The following is an 18639-nucleotide window of genomic DNA, read 5'->3' as shown; positions in this document are numbered from 1 at the left end:
TGCCTCCTAGAAAGTTATTACAGGTCAGAGGTATCTCTGAACACCAGGTGATATGACAAGAAAAGGTTGTAATTGCAAAAAGGGAAATCCATTGCAATAAACAATTTCCTGTACTTTTTGCATACACATACTGTGTTTAGTTTGTGAAATCAGGAATCAGTACAAAAAAAAAAATAGTTGAAATCTGTTTCCCCCACCATTTGCATTTTCAAGTGCCATGTTTGTTCCCCTGCCTCCTGGTCCCAGCCTGCTTTCCAGTTATCCCAGCCTGCTTTCCAGTGCCCAGATTGTGGCAAATTCTCACTGTGTTACTTACTCCCTTGCCATTGGCCAATTGCAACACTAGGCTACAAAAACATTACTTGCAACTGTTTTATCCACTCTCAGCACAAGCAGATGTCAAACCACACACACCTCTTGCAGGTTAGTAAAGGAAAGCTCCTTGATGTTGTTAGGTGTGAAGCCGTGTCTGACCCATCGCGACCCCATGGACAATGATCCTCCAGGCCTTCCTGTCCTCTACCATTCCCCAGAGTCCATTTAAGTGCACACGGACTGCTTCAGTGACTCCATCCAGCCACCTCATTCTCTGTCGTCCCCTTCTTCTTTTGCCCTCAATTGTTCCCAGCTTTAGGCTCTTCTCCAGGGAGTCCTTCCTTCTCATGAGATGGCCAAATTATTAAGAGTTTCATTTTCAGGATCTGGCCTTCTAAAGAGCAGTCAGAGCTGATCTCTTCTAGGACTGACCGGTTTGTTCGCCTTGCAGTCCAAGGGACTCGCAAGAGTCTTCTACTAGATTTAAAATTAGCAATTTCCTCATGGAAACTGCAGAAAACAGATTTCCTCCTGCTGATTCTGCACTCCCCCACATGCAGCCAGCTGGGTGACTTTGGGCTCGCCACAGAACTGATAAAACTGTTCTGACCGAGCAGTGATATCAAGGCTCTCTCAGCCTCACCCACCTCACAGGGTGTCTCTTCCTCCTATAATTCTCATGTTACCTTTTTATTTTACTTAAAACTGCTTTAGCAAAAAACTAATCTTGCTGTTATTAACATAAGAAATCAAAGGTAGAGTATCTTTCAAATAAATAAATTTCAGGGTCAAAACCTAAGTGTTTCTTCACATATGAATTATAGTGCTTGGATCTGGGTTCTTACCATGTGTCATAAATGTAACGTGAGTTGTAGCTCCTCCTCAATTTCTGCAAGTGCGGCGTCTGATTAGGATGAGGACTGTGGTACAAGAGGAGAACGTGTTTCAGGCTTCTTTCCTGCACCATTTTCCCAGCCTGAAACTGTTCCAAAAGTATGTACTTAGGCCTTCTGAGAAAACTAAAAACAAAAATTCAGTATGTATGCAAGGCCAATAAAATACCCATGAATGCTGATAGTATCAATTCAAATTTATATATCAAAATTGTTGCATAATAAACTTACAAAAATAATATTCTTAAACTTGCAGATACTTGGAGAACCTATCACTTTATTCACTGTATTGAATTTGTAAGTTAAATATGAATGGATGAATTTTTGATATATAAATTTGTGTTGATACTGCCAGCATTTATTAGTATTTTATTGGCCTTGCATACATGTGGATTTTATATTTTGTTTTTTGTATTCTCACAGTGTACCACTGTTGAGATTGTGACTTCTGGGAAAACTAGCATATAGGCCAGGAAATACATGGTTTCACCAAATAGTATCTCTGCCTCGATGTAGGGGAGGCGTAATGATGTCATAGACTGCTTCCGCTACCACGAAATGCTGCAATGGCTTCCCTAGGGTTCTGCAGAATAACAAGCCTTTCACACAAAAATCATGCTTTCAGATACTGATCCAAATACACTCCTTGTTTGCTGCACGGTTTGATAATCCTCAAAAAATGCAATTTCTCCCTCTCCTATGGGAGAAAATTCATGGTTATTCAATGAGAAAGCTTGGAATTTGAGTCTGCTTCCTCCTCTATTTCCATTTCAAGTAATGATGTATCAACTGTGAACAATTTAAAAATTTTTCTTTAATTCTAATTATGTTATGTTGCGGGTGCGCTATAGTGCGTGTTTAGGCCTCCCAAAAAGTGGGAAGGCATGATGGAAGGTGTGACTGCCCATTCTCCAGAGAAAATGAAAAACACATGCTGTGATTGGAGTCCTGACCAGTGACTGGAGAAAACCACAGATGCAGACTGCCAGGCACAAATTCAGAGTCTACATTTGAATCCAATGTGGTGAGAACATGCCGGCAAATCATAACTGCAGAATCAGTCATGGTCAAAGCAAGATTTGATCCTTCAGTCACTGCATTGCATCATCACTCTCAGGTTTAATTCCCACAACTTTGCTTCATTCCATACAAAAGAATCATAATTGTGGGGAAGTGGTGTGTGGATGTATAGAAATGACATCTTTATACTGCTTTAAAACGGGTTGATAGTTATCTGGACCTGTCAGCTTGATATCTGTAGCTGGCAAAATTTTTGATGTGTATTATTACAATTCTAAAACTTATTGTCTACTTAGTATTAAAAGAGTATTGTGTTATGGAGGGGTGGTAGCCTATAATTGCTGTTTTGGAAGAAAAACCTCTGAACTGGGAAAAACTAGACAAGATATTATAGTATTTTGGTTTGTTTACTATTGATATGAACAAGCAACAAAAGGAGTTGGGGCAAGGGGAACATACATTTACATAGTTATAGGTTTCTTTGCTTTTTAGTATTTATATTGTTAAATAAAATATGGAAACTGTTTTTAAATGTATGTAATATTAATTTGAAAATTTCCCCCCCCCCTAGCTCTTTCACATAAATATTGGCTGCCCTCATTCTCGACACCTGAGGGTTAAAAGGCAAGTTAAAATTTCAGTTCCCTACTCTTGGTTATTTATTTAGTAACAAATCATAGAATCATAGAATCATAGAGTTGAAAGGGGCCATACAGGCCATCTAGTCCAACCCCCTGCTCAACGCAGGATTAGCCCTAAGCATCCTAAAGCATCCAAGAAAAGTGTGTATCCAACCTTTGCTTGAAGACTGCCAGTGAGGGGGAGCTCACCACCTCCGTAGGCAGCCTATTCCACTGCTGAACTACTCTGACTGTGAAAAATTTTTTCCTGATATCTAGCCTATATCGTTGTACTTGAAGTTTAAACCCATTACTGCGGGCCATTTCGCACGGCTTCAAAGTAGCAGGATGGTTGCCAATTGGAAACGCTACAAATTTGCCATAACCCACGACGTCGTACACAATCTGCAACAGTCCTGCAACCGACCTGCAAAAAGCGCTTCGTTGTAGCGCTTCTAGGGGAATCCAGAAAACTGGATTCACCCTCCGGATAGCGATACACTCCTGCAACCAATCTGCAACAGTAGCGCCACAGACTTGTGCGTTACCATTGTTGCGGTTTCTTCAAAGTCCCTCCTCCCGAGCCTTTCCTCCTAACTTCCGGCGAACTGTCCGCCATTTTTTTTCTCCGAGCGAGCGGGGATCTACGAGGCAACGAGACAGCGACTGGCTTTCAAGCAAGATCACTTTCTGAAATTCTGCCCGGACACCACAATAGTTTTCCAAAAGCACAGTGGCACACACCGTCACGTTCCAAACATTTGCCCATAGCTTAAAACCCCGTCTACCGTAGGCCAGTACTAGCGGAGTCAACGTACGGGGATCATTTTTAAAAACTTTCCTCTGAGCGTGCCAACGAACGTTCGCCGCTCGCAGGCTCCTGTTTAGATTACTGGGGTTCAATAGATATGATTCGAGGTGATTTCAAGAGGGGCGGTTTATGTGTAGTGGGTCTTTGTGTGGTTCCGGGTGCGTGGTTGTGCTTGGGTGCGGACAACCCCTTCCATCGGCGGCTAGACCTCCGGCAAGCGGAGTCGCCGTCCGCCGTTCATTTAAAAAAAACTTTCAGCTGAGCGTGCCAACGAACGTTCACCGCTCGCAGTCTCCAGTTTAGCTTACTGGGGTTCAATAGAAATGATTCTAGCATGAGGGGCGGTTTATGTGTAGTGGGTCTTTGTGTGGTTCCGGGTGCGTGGTTGTGCTTGGGTGCGGACAACCCCTTCCATCGGCGGCTAGACCTCCGGCAAGCGGAGTCGCCGTCCGCCGTTCATTTTAAAAAACTGTCCGCTGAGCGTGCCAACGAACGTTCGCCAGTTACATGTCATTGATTTATGCTTTGGTTGGTGAATATTATTGGGGAACTGTCGCGTACCACTGCAATTGCTCTCGGTTTTACACCGGCATGCGTTTTTGTAATGGCGGACATCTCACTAAAATGGCTCCCGCTGCATGTTCAAACTGCTCTTCCCGCGTGTGGACGAATCAGCGCATGCGAGAAGTCAAACAAAAGGCGCTAATCTGGCCATTAGGAGCAGATCCTGTTCCCGCGCGAGGAGTTTTGAACGTGACATGTGACCTAATGTGGCCAATGCGCGTGTCCCCTACTGCCCTCTACCAATCAGGAGCCGGCTAGTCCCCTTGTCTTTGTGTGCGGGAAGGTATATGATCCGTTGCACCCTGCACCTCGCACCACCATTTTGCTCAGCTACTAGCGAAAGCAACATGGAATCCTCTTCTCAAGCCTCGTCCGTCCCTGCAACCGGCCGTGGCCCAACTTGGAGGGACGCGGAGATCAGGGACCTGATCGCGATTTTCTCGGAGGAGAAAATCCAGGACGCGTTCCAGTCCTCTCACAGAAATAGGGAGGTCTTCGAACAAGTGGCCATTAAGATGCGTGCCCTGGGCCACAACAGGACCGGCCTTGAATGCCGGTCGAAGACCAAAACAATGAGGGCAGAGTACATGCGTGCCGTGAACCATAATAAGGGTTCCGGCAACGAAAAGGTTACCTGCCCCTACTTCGAGGAGCAGCGCCAGCTGTACGGAGACGGGGAAGGAGCCGGCAGGCCGAAGCGCGTCGGGAGGAGCCTTAAGGTGGTTCGGAAGCCGGCTGCCCCGGTCGAGGAACCACCCGCTGAGGAGGATCCCGGCGAGGGCACCTCGTCCAGCTTTCGGCCTCCACCCCCCGTCCAGCAACGACCAGCGGAATTGGTCACGGTGGACCTGATGGCCATCGCTCCTGGGGAGCCGGAGGAGGTTCCTGAGCAAACGCCCCTTGCCTCCGGTAAGTAATTTTCTTTTTATTTTATATTTTATTGTTTTTATATTGAGCAAATGTGTGTTCTGACGTTTGGGGATCGTTTTCTCGTGTGTTCGTTGCTACGCATAATATGATAGGATGTTTGTGGATTGCTTTGGGTGGCTTTTTAAAACGGTTGTGTTTAAACAACTACCCAAACAGTTTTGCAGCATGCCTCAGCCATAGGCCTTCTGCAGCGCTCTAGCCACTACTTTGGGAGCTTGCTGTGTGGTTCAGGTTGTATGCTTGCTCCTTTTTCACCATTGTATGCCTTGTGTTCGTTGCAACGCATGCTATGCTTGGATGTTTGTGGATTGCTTTGGGTGGCTTTTTAAAACGGTTGTGTTTAAACAACTACCCAAACAGTTTTGTTGCATGCCTCAGCCATAGGCCTTCTGCAGTGCTCTAGCCACTTCTTTGGGAGCTTGCTGTGTGGTTCAGGTTGTATGCTTGCTCCTTTTTCACTATTTTCTGCTCTTGTCCACAGAGACACAGATGCCTGGGACGGTGGTCCTAGAGTCCCCTGCAGCAGTAGCAGAGGACAGTGATTCTGGGGCGTCCACAAATGTTGGTAAGTATCAGTTGCAATAAGGGGGGGGGGTTTAACTGCTTTGTGCTTTTCTGTTTGTGCAGGGCAGCAGCACTGCCAAGAGACAGAAGATAGTCCCTCAACGTTGCTGCTTTAGGGTTTGAAGCTTGCTTTGCCACACTTTGGTCCTTAATCATGTTCTTTGTTCCCTTTTTTCAGATTTCATACCCGGGACACAGGAGGCGGAGGAGCGTGGGGTGGCTGGACCTCCTGCCCTGCGCAGGCGGATACACATACAAGATGGTGAGCGTGCATGAACTGTTCCTTTCGAGCCATGGCTGCAGGACAATGTCTGTGTGCAATAACTGTGTGCTTCCTTTTCATTTTTGTGCTCCCCTGGCATTGTTCTGAGTCTTGGTTTAACATGTAACCAAGACAGGCCACCATGGGCAAACAAACAATAACCGTGTGCTCCCCTGGCATTGTTCTGAGTCTTGGTTTAACACTATGTGACCAAGAAAGGCCACCATGTGCACCAGGGTGGGTTTTGACTGTCTCGTTGTTACTAACAGTTCTTTTTCTCTTTTTTTGCCAACAGAGGTCCTTTCTGAAGACGACGAGCCAGCTGGCTCACCACCCAGGGGCGCTCTCCCGGCTGAGGAGAGGCTGGCCAGGGAACGCGGCAGGCTGCGGCGCGTCTCCGTCCTCACTAGTGTGGGAGAAAGGATCCTGGAGCACTGCCAGGAGGAGTCCAGGCGTGCAGCTGCTGCAGACCAGGCGATGCTCTCCCTCGTGGCCCAGGAGGGCAAAAAATTCCGTGCCATCCTTAGAGATTCGAACAACTCACTACGCGAAAGCGTGGAGGAAGTTCGAATGATAAGGAGGCTGATGGAGAGGGCGGTCGCGGTTATGGAGGCGGCCCCCCCTCCTCAGATTACAGTGAACGTCCCCCCCCAACCCACACCCCCCCCACTACCTCCAGCACCCACCCCACCCCCCCACCACCTCCAGCACCCACCCCACCCACCCCCTCTCAGAATGCCGCGACCCAAACGAGAAGGAGGACTGTTCTCGGGAAGAGAGTCGTGAAACCCGCGGACAAGTTCTCCCCCTCCTAGTTTGGGCCATTTTGTCTGTTTATCTGTGTTTGCTGTTTTCTGTTCAATAAAGTTTATGTTTTTGACTCTGTCTCTGTGTACCCTCTCTAGTGATTGTGCCAATTCTGGCACCGTTGTGTGGGTTGGAGGTTGGAGGGTGTTTTAAAGGTTAAAGGTGTCTTAGGAGTTTGGGGTGAAAGGTGTGCGAGGGTAAGGAGTCACACTGGAGTCTTTTTCAGGAAATTTACAACAACATTTTATTTTCAGAAACAGTTTAACAGGGGAAAAAAACAAGGGAATGTAACTTGGACCCCCCCACCACCACCCCCACCCTCCAAGAAAGCCAACTTTTTTTTAACAAATTCAAATATTTAACAGGGATAGAAAAATGGGCAAAGTAACTGGGAACCCCCCCAACACCCCCCACCCCAAAACACAAAAAGTAAACAAAACTTAGGTCCCACCGCTCCCCTCCCCAGCCCCTTCCAGCTCCCTCACTCTCCTGCACAACCGTCCCATGGTCCCCCGCACTTTGCGGCGGAAGAGGTCTTCGTCCTCCTTCTTCTTAACTGTGTGGGGAGGGAGAAAAAGTACACATTAGTGCCAGACATATTTTCCAATTTTTTTAGTTTACATGCATACACTTTTTGGTGGCCGTAGCCACAGTGTGAGAAGAGTTGGGCAGTGGGGAACATAACCTACGTTCTTCCGCCTCCCTCTGCTGCCTTTGCTGCTGTAACTCCCCTTTGAGGTCTGCCACTTCAGCCTCTAAGGCAGCCACCCTGGCCTCCATTGCACGCAGCCTTGCCTCCATAGTTTCTGCTATAGAAATCAAACAAAGAATTTAATAGCACTTAAAATGGAGGCATCACAGCAGGCTCCCATATTGCTCCATGGGGGAACACACACATGGGTCTCCCGCACAGACATAAAACTCTCACCTGCAGCCTGTCCCGAGGTGGAAGGTCCCTCTTCCTCCCCCTCCTCAAGCTCAGGTGCTTTTGCCATCTTGGATGGTGATTGTGTGGCTGGGCAAAGAAAAAGAGAAATCATAATTAAAAGCACACAAACCAGAGATGAAACACAGCTGGTAGACACACCACAGTTAGAGTCAAAGCGCATAACCAAAGTGGTTCTACACAGTACTGGCGGGCTAAGTCAGAGGGGGTTGACAGCATCTAAGTACTTTCTCGAATTGCATTGGGGACAGTAGGGGAAAGAGGCAGCTAGTCATGCCATGCATGTTTAAGGGCAAAACACAACGAGGGCAGCACTTACCCATATGCCTCCTCATTTCCAGGGGGGGCTTCCCAGCCTTCTCCCATATTTTCACCATCTGGTCATGGAAGACCGTCCTGCCGCTTGGCTGCGGGACCCCCCCCCACTGCTCCAGACTGTTGAGGAAGTCCAGCTTCACTCGCTTAAATTTTGTCCGGACCTGCTCCCAGGTCCGGACATAGCCCCTCTCCCTCAGCTTCGATGCCAACACCAGGTAAGCACCCTTGGTGTGGCAGTGGGTGCTGGCCATAAGGCGGCCAACACTTTTAGATTGGAGCACTAGCTCCAGAAGTGCCTCAGCCTCGGCGCGCTGCCAGAAGGAGCCCTTCCGTGGCTTCGGCATCTTCGGAATGACGGTTAGGGAACGAACGTGCGTTGCTCCGATCGACCACCCCTATTTTAAATGTATCAAAGCTGCCCACCAATAAAATTATTCCTTGGAACATAAGTGGATTGATCCTCCGGTTTGACAGGGGTCGCCAATACTTCCTGGCTACCCGCCTCCCCGAACTTTCCCCGTTCAGCGCTTCCGTATTGTGTGTGTCAATTTCAGTGGGGAGTTAGCATTTAGGGCTGTCAAAGTGCTTTTCTACCAGAGAATCCCCGTTTTTTTGCATGCAAAGTACACAAACCGCACAAGACAAGGTTAAGCAAAGAACACCAAACTTTATTCAACAACAGAGTGGGAAAAACAATTAAACACGCCTCCTGTTTCTGTAGATGTGGGTGGCTATGGCGTCCCGAACCTTGCACCCCTCAGCATAGATCCTTTTTCTCCTTGCTTCAGGGATGTCTTGAGTGTCCTCAAGGACCACAGGATCAGGTTCATCCACAGGGAAGGGGATGTTATGTCCCTTGTCCTCGCATATGTTGTGCAAAATGACACACGCGATGATCAGCGGAGTCACATTGTCTATATGCACATGGAGTCGGGACATCAGGCAACGGAACCGGGACTTCAGACGTCCAAAGGCACGCTCCACTACATTCCTTGCCCGGGAGTGACTGAGGTTGTAGTGGCTCTGCACGTCTGTCCTTGGCCGCTTGTAGGGAGTCATGAGCCAGCGTCGTAATGGGTAGGCTCCGTCACCGAGCACCAACGCCGGCACACGCACGCCCTCAATGGTGGCGGTGGGGTTTCCTGGAACAAAGACCCCTTCGTCCATGGCTTTCCTGAGGTTGGATTCCCTGAAAACAAGGGCATCATGCCTCCTGCCACTCCACCCCACCTCGGCATCGATAAACCGTCCGGAGAAGTCCACAGTTCCTTGCAGGAGAACAGAACAAAAGTCCTTCCTGTTACCGTACTCCTTTATGCTTCCCCCGGGGGCACGGATAGGGATGTGGCTTCCATCGACGGCCGCAAAACAATGCGGGAATCCAAGCCTGGCAAACCCGTCCATACTCTGGAATAAGGGAAAGAAAAGAATATAAGCCATGGCAAGTCAGCGTGGGGTGTATCGCGTCTGTCAAACAAGAAAAAAATTTTAAAGGGCATAGGGGATCGAATGACACTCACCGCTCCAAGCCGGTCTCCGAGGCACACGACTTTGCTGAACAATTCCGCCTCCATGGCGAGGCAGAACTCCTTAAGGATATCGCCAACCGTAGTGACTCCGAGTCCGAATTGCTGGGCTACTGTCCGGAAGTACTGAGGGGTTGCCAAGTACCACAATGCGACCGCTACCCTTTTTTCCACTGGCACGGGTCGCCGCATGCCAGTGACTTGCCTCTCCATGCGTCCACGTAGAGCCTCCACGAGTTCAAAAAATGTCCCCCTAGACATTCTAAAGTTGGCAATCCAGTGGTCATCATCCCAGCGAGCCCACACAAAATTTTCCCACCAGTCAGAGGATCTTTCGTCCGCCCAGAACCGGGGGGGGAACCGGACCTCTGCCAGAGCTTGCCAGTGCCTCTTTGCCGCCATGGTTGCCCGTTGAGAACATCTTGTGCTGCTGGTCATCGCTCTGGCAATACGTTCTCGGTATTCCTCTGAAGCAGCCCTCCTATGCTGCACAGTGGTGCGGATACGCTGGACCAACGCAATCATCCGAGCCAACAATTGAACAATAATCCTCTCCATTTCAACGTTAACCTGTGCTGCGGGCAGTAGGCTACGCAAACAAAGAGAGGCCGACCGCGTGTCTGCCCAGGTGCATATAAGCAGGTAAGCTGTGGGCGTGTACTGTGGGCGGGGATTAACCTTTCAAACATATCTATGCATCAACCTCTGGTTCATAGAAAACAATAGAAAACACGTTCCAAGGGCGCCAATGATTTGACGATAACGCGTTGCTACGGGTTTCCCAAGGTTTTTTAAAAAAAAAGGGGACCCCGACTAGTCCGGCTTTAGGGTCGAGGTCAAAGGTGTGCCCGCAGTTTGATTGACGGGCACGGGAGGCCAGAAGCGCTAAAAAGGGACCTCCTTTGTAGCGAAAAGACGGAGAACCGGAAGCCTGTGGGTTACGAAAGTGACGAGAAGTGAAAGTGCTAAATTCCGCAAAAACCGCAGCTGTGCGTTACGGGCACAGCTAGTTACATTTCGCTAGTTGAAGTAGCGATTTCGCTAACAGCAACCAAATGGCAACTTTGAGCTCTGTGCGAAATGGCCCTGCATGTCCTCTCCTCTGCAGCCAACAGAAACAGCATCCTGTCCTCCTCCAAGTGACAACCTTTCAAATACTTAAAGAGGCCTCTCAACCTCCTTTTCTCCAGGCTGAACATTCCCAAGTCCCTCAACCTATCTTCATAGGGCTTGGTCCCTTGGCCCCAGATCATCCTCGTCGCTCTCCTCTGTACCCTTTCAATTTGATCTACGTCCTTCTTGAAGTGAGGCCTCCAGAACTGCACACAGTACTCCAAGTGTGGTCTGACCAGTGCCGTATACAATGGGACTATGACATCTTGTGATTTTGATGTGATGCCTCTGTTGATACAGCCCAAAATGGCATTTGCCTTTTTTACCGCTGCATCACGCTGCCTGCTCATGTTTAGTTTACAATCCACAAGTACCGCAAGGTCTCGTTCACACACAGTGTTACCTAGAAGCGTATCCTCCATCCAGTAGGCATGCTTTTCATTTTTCTGACCCAGATGCGGAACTTTACACTTATCTTTATTAAATTGCATCTTGTTCTCATTTGCCCATTTTACCATTGTGTTCAGATCTCGTTGAACTCTGTCTCTATCTTCCGGAGTATTTGCCAGTCGTCCCAATTTGGTGTCATCTGCAAACTTGATGAGTAGTCCCTCCACCCCCTCATCTAGATCATTAATAAATATGTTAAAAAGTACCGGGCCAAGCACCGAGCCCTGAGGTACCCTGCTACTCACCTCTCTCCAGCCTGATGAAACACCATTGACAACAAGTCTTTGAGTGCGGTTCTCTAACCAATTCCCTATCCACCTGACTATCTGAAAATCCAGATTGCAGTCCTTCAATTCATCCATCAGAACATCATGGGGGACCTTGTTAAAAGCTTTACTAAAATCCAAGTAAATGACATCAACCGAATTCCCCGATCCAGCAAACCTGTTACTTGGTCAAAAAAGGAAACCAGGTTGGTCTGGCAAGACCTGTTGGAGACAAATCCATGCTGATTTCCTTGGATCACCAAATTGTCCTCCAGATGTTTGCAGATCGCTCCCTTTAATATCTGCTCCATTATCTTCCCCACAACAGAGGTCAGACTCACTGGTCTGTAGTTTCCCGGGTCATCCTTCCTCACTTTTTTGAAGATCGGTATAACATTTGCTCTATTCCAGTCCTCCGGGACATCTCCAGTCCTTAAAGAGGTCCCAAAGATGATGGACAAGGGCTGTGCAAGTTCTCTGGAAAGTTCTTTGAGTACTCTCGGGTGCATTTCATCCGGACCAGGGGATTTGAACTCATCCAGTGCAGCTAAATGCCTCTCGACAACCTCTCTATCCATGTTAACCTGCCACCCAGACACTGTCCTTTGGCTATGGCCATCTCTAGATGTGCCTAAACACTTTGACATGTTGGAAAAAACAGATGTAAAATAGGCACTATGCCTTTCTGCTTTCTCTGCATCTTTCGTTAGAGTTTGTCCATCCGCACCCAACAGAGGGCCTATTGCCTCCTTTACTTTACGTTTGCTCCTCACATAACTGAAAATCTTTTCTTGTTACAATGGGCTTCCCTGGCCAATCTTAGCTCACTCTCAGCTTTGGCCTTTCTGATGATTGATCTACAGTGCCTAGTAACCTGTAAGTACTCTTCTTTAGAGCTCTGTCCTTCCCTCCATTTCCTGAACATTTTCTTTTTCTTTCTTAGTTCCTCTTGAAGTTCTCTGTTCATCCAAATAGGCTTCTTAGAGCTCCTGCAGTGTTTTCGTCTTTCTGGGATAGTCATTGATTGAGCATGCAATAGCTCCTCTTTGAGTAGCGCCCACCCTTCACATGCTCCCTTCCCTTCCAGCATTCTCGTCCATGGTATGACACTCATCATGTCTCTGAGTTTATTAAAGTTTGCCCTACGAAAATCCAACATCCGCATGTGGCTACAAGCTTCCTTGGCTCCCCATCTCAAAAGAAATTCTATGAGGACATGGTCACTTCCCCCTAGGGTCCCCACCTCCTTCACCTCATCCACCAACTCTTGCCTGTTGGTCAGTATTAAGTCCAGTATGGCTGCATCTCTTGTGGGTTCATCTACCATTTGATAAATGAAATTGTCAGCCAGGCAGGTCAGAAACTTGCATGACTGAGGACGCTTCGCAGAGTTTGTTTCCCAGCACACATCTGGGAAATTGAAGTCACCCATGATGACAAGGTCCTGCCGCTTGGATATTTTCTCAAGCTGCTCACAAAGTGCAGCATCCACATCCTCTCGTTGGTCAGGCGGTCGGTAGCAGACACCAACCACCACAATGTTTGTTTTCCCCTCGCTTATTTTCACTCAGATGCTTTCCACTGTAGATATGCTCTCCTTCACTAGAATTTCCTGACAGGTAAGCCCTTTCCTCACATACAGTGCCACTCCTCCACCTCTTCGATCTATTCTGTTTTTTCTGAACAGTTCATATCCATCCACCATTACATTCCATTCATGAGAATCATTCCACTAAGTTTCTGTGATGCGTACTAGATCATACCTTTCCAAAAACTCAAATACTATAACAAATTCCTATGTTGATATTTTTAAGTATGTAAGAGTATCCTTAGTTTATTCACATACTGAACTATTCAGGGCATGTGCAAGCCCAACTATTGGCAGCATTATTTAAATTTAAACAGGTAGGAGTACATGATGTATTGCTTCAGATAGGGGGTACAAACTCTGCAAAATATTGACTCCACAGTTGTGCAAGCCTTCAATTTCCAGAACTAGGGCAGCTTCATTCTCACCTGACTCATGCGTCAGAAGTGTACCATGGTATATATTTTATACAAGACTACACACTTAACTAAGCTAGTTCTCCCAACTTATTTTAAGTTGTCATACTTGCAAAGAATTCTATTTGATTTCTGTAATTCTGTTTCTCTGTTTTGCATCCACAGACCTCTAATTTGTGAAGATCAGAACTTCACATTCATTGTACCTCGGTAAGAAATTTATATAAAGTATAGACAGTTGGAAATATGTTTCTAGTATTCTTCTAGCAAGCAATAGGCTGCATTCAGACTGTTGTATACCTAGAATCTTCAACATCACTCTAGGAAAGAGAGATCAGTTTTCAGAGAGCAGATCAGCCGCTTGTGCACATATACATGTTTAGGGACTGTATTCAGATAGACACAGACTTAGGTAACAGATACTTTCAGAGGTGATACTTTCACTGGCAGCAGTCTTCAAGCAAAGGTTGGATACACACTTTTCTTGGATGTTTTAGGATGCTTAGGACTGATCCTGCGTTGAGCAGGGAGTTGGACTAGATGGCCTGTATGGCCCCTTCCAACTCTATGATTCTATGACATCACTGGGTTGCCATCCACCTACTCTAGGAAGATGGGGACAGCTGAACCAGAACCTCCACTTAGATTGTCCATAATAGTTGAGCAGGTTCATAAGGAATTAGGTGGTCTTTCAGATATGTTGATCTGTGTGTGTGTGCTGAGTTACGCACCGGCGCCCACACCTCCCCTTCCCCCCCACAGCATGGCACTGGTTGCATCAGCCTGGAACGCCTGATTCGGATGCTGCCGCACACAACCCTAGTAGAGACTGTGCTGGTCGCGACGGATGATCTCTGGTGCCAGCTGGATTGGGGCTTCGGCTATCCTTGTGTTGCTTGATCTGTTGGCTGTGTTTGATGTGGTCAACCATGAGTTGTTAGCCCACCATCTCGCCGGGGCCAGAATTCGGAAGACAGCCATTCAGTGGCTATGCACCTTTCTCTGGAACCAGACACAGAGGGTAGCAATGGGGGCAGTCGTCTCTCCCACATTGTTTAACATCTTTATGTGCCCTCTGGCACAGCTAGTCTGGAGTTATGGGCTGTTTTGTCACCAGTATGCGGATGACACCCAGCTCTGTCTCCTGATGGACGGCTGCCCGAATGTCCCCCCAAATACATTTGCCAGTTGTTTGGAATCTGTACCTGGGTGGTTACAGCAGAGTTGCCTCAAACTCAACCCATCCAAGATGGGAGCACTGTGGCTGGACAGGAAGACAACTGATGTGGAAGTGTGCCTATGCACACTGGTTGGGGTATAGCTTAACAGCTCACCCTCAGCCAGGAATTTGGAAGTGACTCTGGATACTTCCTTGTCAATGTATCCCAAGGATCTGTCCTGAGTCCCTCTGTGAGGACACAAATGGGTGGCAGGTTACAGTAGATGAGCGATACGGATGTGAGTGTCCTACATAGTGCAGGGAATTGGACTAGATGACCCATGAGGTCCCTTCCAACTTTATTATTCTATGATTCTAATGGAGGCTAGGTCACTGGAGTCTTTTGGCATTTTTCCATCTTTCCCAGGCGAGGCTACTAGCACCCTATCTGTCCTTGGATTGTTTGGCCACAATGATCCATGCAATGGTCACCTCCAGACTGGACTTTTGCAACTCGCTGTACATGGGCCTACCCTTGTCTCTGACCCAAAAATTGCAGCCAGTGCAGAATGTCGCTGCTAGGGTCCTCACAGGAACATCTTGGAGGATCCATATCCAGCTGCTGCTGAGGCAGCTGCATTGGCTTCCAGTTGCAGCCCAGATCAGGTTCAAGGTTCTGGTGTTAACCTTTAAGGCTATCTGCAGTCTGGGCCCCACATAACTGCAGGATCGTCTATCTCCTTATGCCCCCCCACAGTGCACTTTGCTATGCAGGTACAGAACTGTTGGAGATCCCAGGTATAAGGGAAGCTTGCCTGACCTTGACCAGGGCCAGGGCCTTTTCGGTCCTGGTCCTAACCTGGTAGAATGAGCTCCCCAGAGAACTGAGGGCCCTGATGGAACATTCACAGTTCCACAGGGCTTGTAAAATGGAGCTTTTTCACCAGGTTTTTGGTTGAGGCGAAGGCAATAAGATCTGGGCCCCTCCCTGAAGCAGCCAGGTCATTGGCCAACCATGGGAGTGTCCCCTGAGGCACTGGATCAAAGCCTGTGGAGCAGTGGGTGGGTTATTTGTTTCCCTATTAGGTGGGTTTTAATTGACTTTATAATTTAAACTAGTAATCAAGCCCGCTGTAATCTAAAAACAGCGGGCGTTAGACCAGGGAGCCCCTGGCAGTCGCGCACAGCGCGGCTGCCGGGGGCTCCCTTGCTGGCGGCCTGACGCGTCGGAGGCGCTTCGCGCCCCCCGACGCATCAGGCCGCCATCAAGGGAGCAACTGCGAGCCGCACGTTGCTTCCTTGTCAGCAGGGCGGGAATCGGCCGGGCCAATCGGCAGGCGCTTTGCACCTGCCGATTGGCCTGGCCGATGGTCTGTCCGGAGGAAGGGGCCAATCAGGCCCCTTCCTCATCATGGACAAAGCCCTCCCACCAAGCCCTTAACAAATTATTTAGTCCGCGGCGCCCGTGGCGCCGCGGGCATGTTAAGGATGGGTTTTGTTGTGGGAACTATATGCTGTTACCCACCATGAGCAACTGTGTAGAATGGCAGGTTAAAAAAAAAGTAAATAAATAATAAACAAGACAATCACCTTGAACTGACCATGACCTTGAACTGAAATAAATAAGACCATCACTTTGAACTGGTATTAGTAGGCTAAGACTGGAGTGATATGATCCAGAGAGCCAGTTTGGTGTAGTGGTTAGGAGTGCGGACTTGTAGACTGGCATGCCAGGTTCGATTCTGCGCTCCCCCACATGCAACCAGCTGGGTGACCTTGGGCTTGCCACGGCGCTGATAAAACTGTTCTGACCGGGCAGTGATATCAGGGCTCTCTCAGCCTCACCCACCCCACAGGGTGTCTGTTGTGGGGAGAGGAATGGGAAGGCAACTTAAGCTGCTTTGAGCCTCCTTCGGGTAGGGAAAAGCGGCATATAAGAACCAACTCTTCTTCTTCTTCCCTATAACCTTCTGCAGCCCTATATAACACTCACTACAGTGATCTAATGTAGATGGGACCTAGCATCTGGGGCAGGGGGAGGAAAGGACATCTTTCAATTTTATAAGTGAAACTTCTAGGCTCCAAGTCAATGAATAGGATCTCATGCTCCACAGGCAGAAGAAAAAGGCAGGAGTGATTTTGCTGCTGCCCTTCCCAATCCAGCCTCCTGGCTATTGATTGTTTGCTTGGTTTTGTGGGCTGTCTCCACAGACTTCCTTGAAGCAGTTTACAATTGTAACAATAAAACAAAGCCAAGCAAACAAGATCAAATTAATAATAACAGCAAATAAAAAAACAATCCAATACAAGAAATATGACCCAGTAAAAAAACACAACAACCAATAAAAGTATGCGAGTGCATAAAAGCACATAAAACAAACAGAGTAGTCTAAAGTTATATTAATGAAAGAGCCCTCCCTTATCAAATGTTACTGGCCTCCCCAAAGAGCCCATTACACTTCTGAAGCAACTGGCTTTGTCTAACAAGGAAATCCATTTTTGAAGTAATCCCCATCCATTTTCTCAAAGCCTGAAGGCTGTTTCAGGGGGTTCTCAATGGTAAAAAGGTTGAGAAAAGGAATAGCTTTATGTGATTTTCACTGCTACCATTCCATCTAAAGCAACTTCATATGAAGCAGAATTATCAGTTCTATTCAGTGCTTAGTACTAGAGAATATTGAACAGCCAGGACTCGTTGATAGAGCAGATGAGCATGTTGCTCTGGAACACTTCCCAGAAGTTGTACAGTCTCATTCTTTTTTGTGATTACGGATAAGTAGTGTTGAAGAACTTCAGAGTGAAATAACTTATTTTTCTTACATTAGGAAACATACGTGGTTTAAGACAAGTAAAGACTTGGTAAGCATTAAGTATTTTATTCCTGTCAGCTGTTGATACAAATAAATGAAAATGTAACATCTATACTAAATTACCTTGTTCCCCTAGAGTATACAGTATGATCAGACAACATTTGGTTGCCCAATAGATGTCCATTATGGAGATCCATTTCGTCCTTTAGTTATGCTGTAAGTACCATTGAAATATTATAAAATCTCACAGAGGAAATACATCAGCAAGGCATTAGGCATGGGCTCTTCCTCCAGTTCCTCATCAAATGACTCTGTTTTTACTGTTGTATGATAGGATAAGAGGCTGAATTTAACTTACACATGGAGGACATGAGAAGGTATTATTGATGGTGAATAGGAAAGGAAGCAGGGAAAATATGGCAAGGAAAAGAGAAAAGGAGAAGTGTTGGGTTTGTTAAGACTTATAAATGTTGTTTGATTGTAAAAAACCAGTGTTTTCCAACTTGTAGGTTAAGACCCAGAAGTAAGTAGCAAGGTCTCTGAAAGTGGCTTACAGTACATCCCTCCTTAATGGTTGCTCCTGCCTTTTGCAACCTTATCTTTCCTCTTTATCTTAAGGTGACCAGATTGTCCCACTTTTGGAGGGACATCTGGGGGTACCTGGCAAATTGTACTTATGCTGAAATTAAAAAATATATGTTACAATACTATTTTTGCATTCTATGCATTCTATGCAACTTTTTGTTGCTCCATGTAGACCAAAATTTTAATCAAGAACCCCCCCTCCCCAGTCAATGGTGTCCCACTTTACCAATGTTAAAATCTGGTCACCTTATTTTATCTATTTCTCACATCCTCATCTCCCTCTACTTCTTTGCAACAATAATGGGTAGAGGGAGTTGTCTGGCAACTAGTAACTTCACAGGGGATGTTGGAGAGCAGATGAGAGATGTTTAAGATCTCATAGGAAAAGCCAGAGGATGATAGAAAGAGGTGCATTTGTGCATGGTCTCTGCCTCAGTGCACCTGCTTCAGCAGGCCACCTCTTTCCAAGCTCCCTGTATTGCCTTACTGCTGTCTCCTGCTGTGAAAAAGATACCATAACCAGGTGCTTCAAGGAGTTGGCATGGTGTACTGGTTAAGAGCAGCAGACTCTAATCTGGAGAATTGGATTTGATTCCCCACTCCTCTACAGGCAGCCAGCTGGGTGACCCTGGGACAATCATAGTTCTCTTAGGGCTGTTCTCATAGAGCAATTCTG

The 18639-nt window shown here is 47.2% G+C and overlaps 2 protein-coding genes across 9 annotated transcripts in view; both read left to right on the top strand.

The window, feature by feature from the left end:
• The window catches only part of LOC143840945 (cation channel sperm-associated auxiliary subunit epsilon-like), a 127679-nt gene that overhangs the window by 87472 nt on the left and 21568 nt on the right, over positions 1-18639 (top strand). For all 8 annotated transcript variants that reach the window (XR_013232503.1, XR_013232499.1, XM_077344437.1 and 5 more), the window contains 4 exons: positions 2800-2852; positions 13575-13619; positions 17394-17427; positions 17515-17594. Coding sequence is in view for 6 of the 8 variants with exons in the window: in XM_077344437.1 (XP_077200552.1) it covers positions 2800-2852; positions 13575-13619; positions 17394-17427; positions 17515-17594 (212 nt within the window). In the remaining 2 variants the exon portion in view is untranslated. The remainder of the gene's footprint in view (positions 1-2799; positions 2853-13574; positions 13620-17393; positions 17428-17514; positions 17595-18639) is intronic.
• On the top strand, positions 3283-7545 carry LOC143832390 (uncharacterized). The gene is made up of 6 exons (XM_077327166.1): positions 3283-3835; positions 3999-5132; positions 5635-5718; positions 5896-5979; positions 6275-6657; positions 7525-7545. The coding sequence occupies exons 2-6, from the start codon at positions 4511-4513 to the stop codon at positions 7543-7545; spliced, it is 1194 nt and encodes a 397-aa protein (XP_077183281.1). The 5' UTR covers positions 3283-3835; positions 3999-4510.

This window comes from Paroedura picta, chromosome 1, assembly GCF_049243985.1.
Source record: "Paroedura picta isolate Pp20150507F chromosome 1, Ppicta_v3.0, whole genome shotgun sequence".
Classification (NCBI taxonomy): domain Eukaryota; kingdom Metazoa; phylum Chordata; class Lepidosauria; order Squamata; family Gekkonidae; genus Paroedura; species Paroedura picta.
This window is presented reverse-complemented; position numbering and strand designations above follow the sequence as displayed.

What these genes read in the sequence shown, in the direction of transcription:
- LOC143832390 (XM_077327166.1), top strand. Translation starts at nt 4,511, where the DNA reads ATGATCCGTTGCACCCTGCACCTCGCACCACCATTTTGCTCAGCTACT. An exon ending in GCAAACGCCCCTTGCCTCCG is followed by an intron (nt 5,133 to 5,634) that starts GTAAGTAATTTT and finishes TCTTGTCCACAG; the next exon opens with AGACACAGATGCCTGGGACG. An exon ending in CACCCCCCCCACTACCTCCA is followed by an intron (nt 6,658 to 7,524) that starts GCACCCACCCCA and finishes CTCCCCTTTGAG; the next exon opens with GTCTGCCACTTCAGCCTCTA.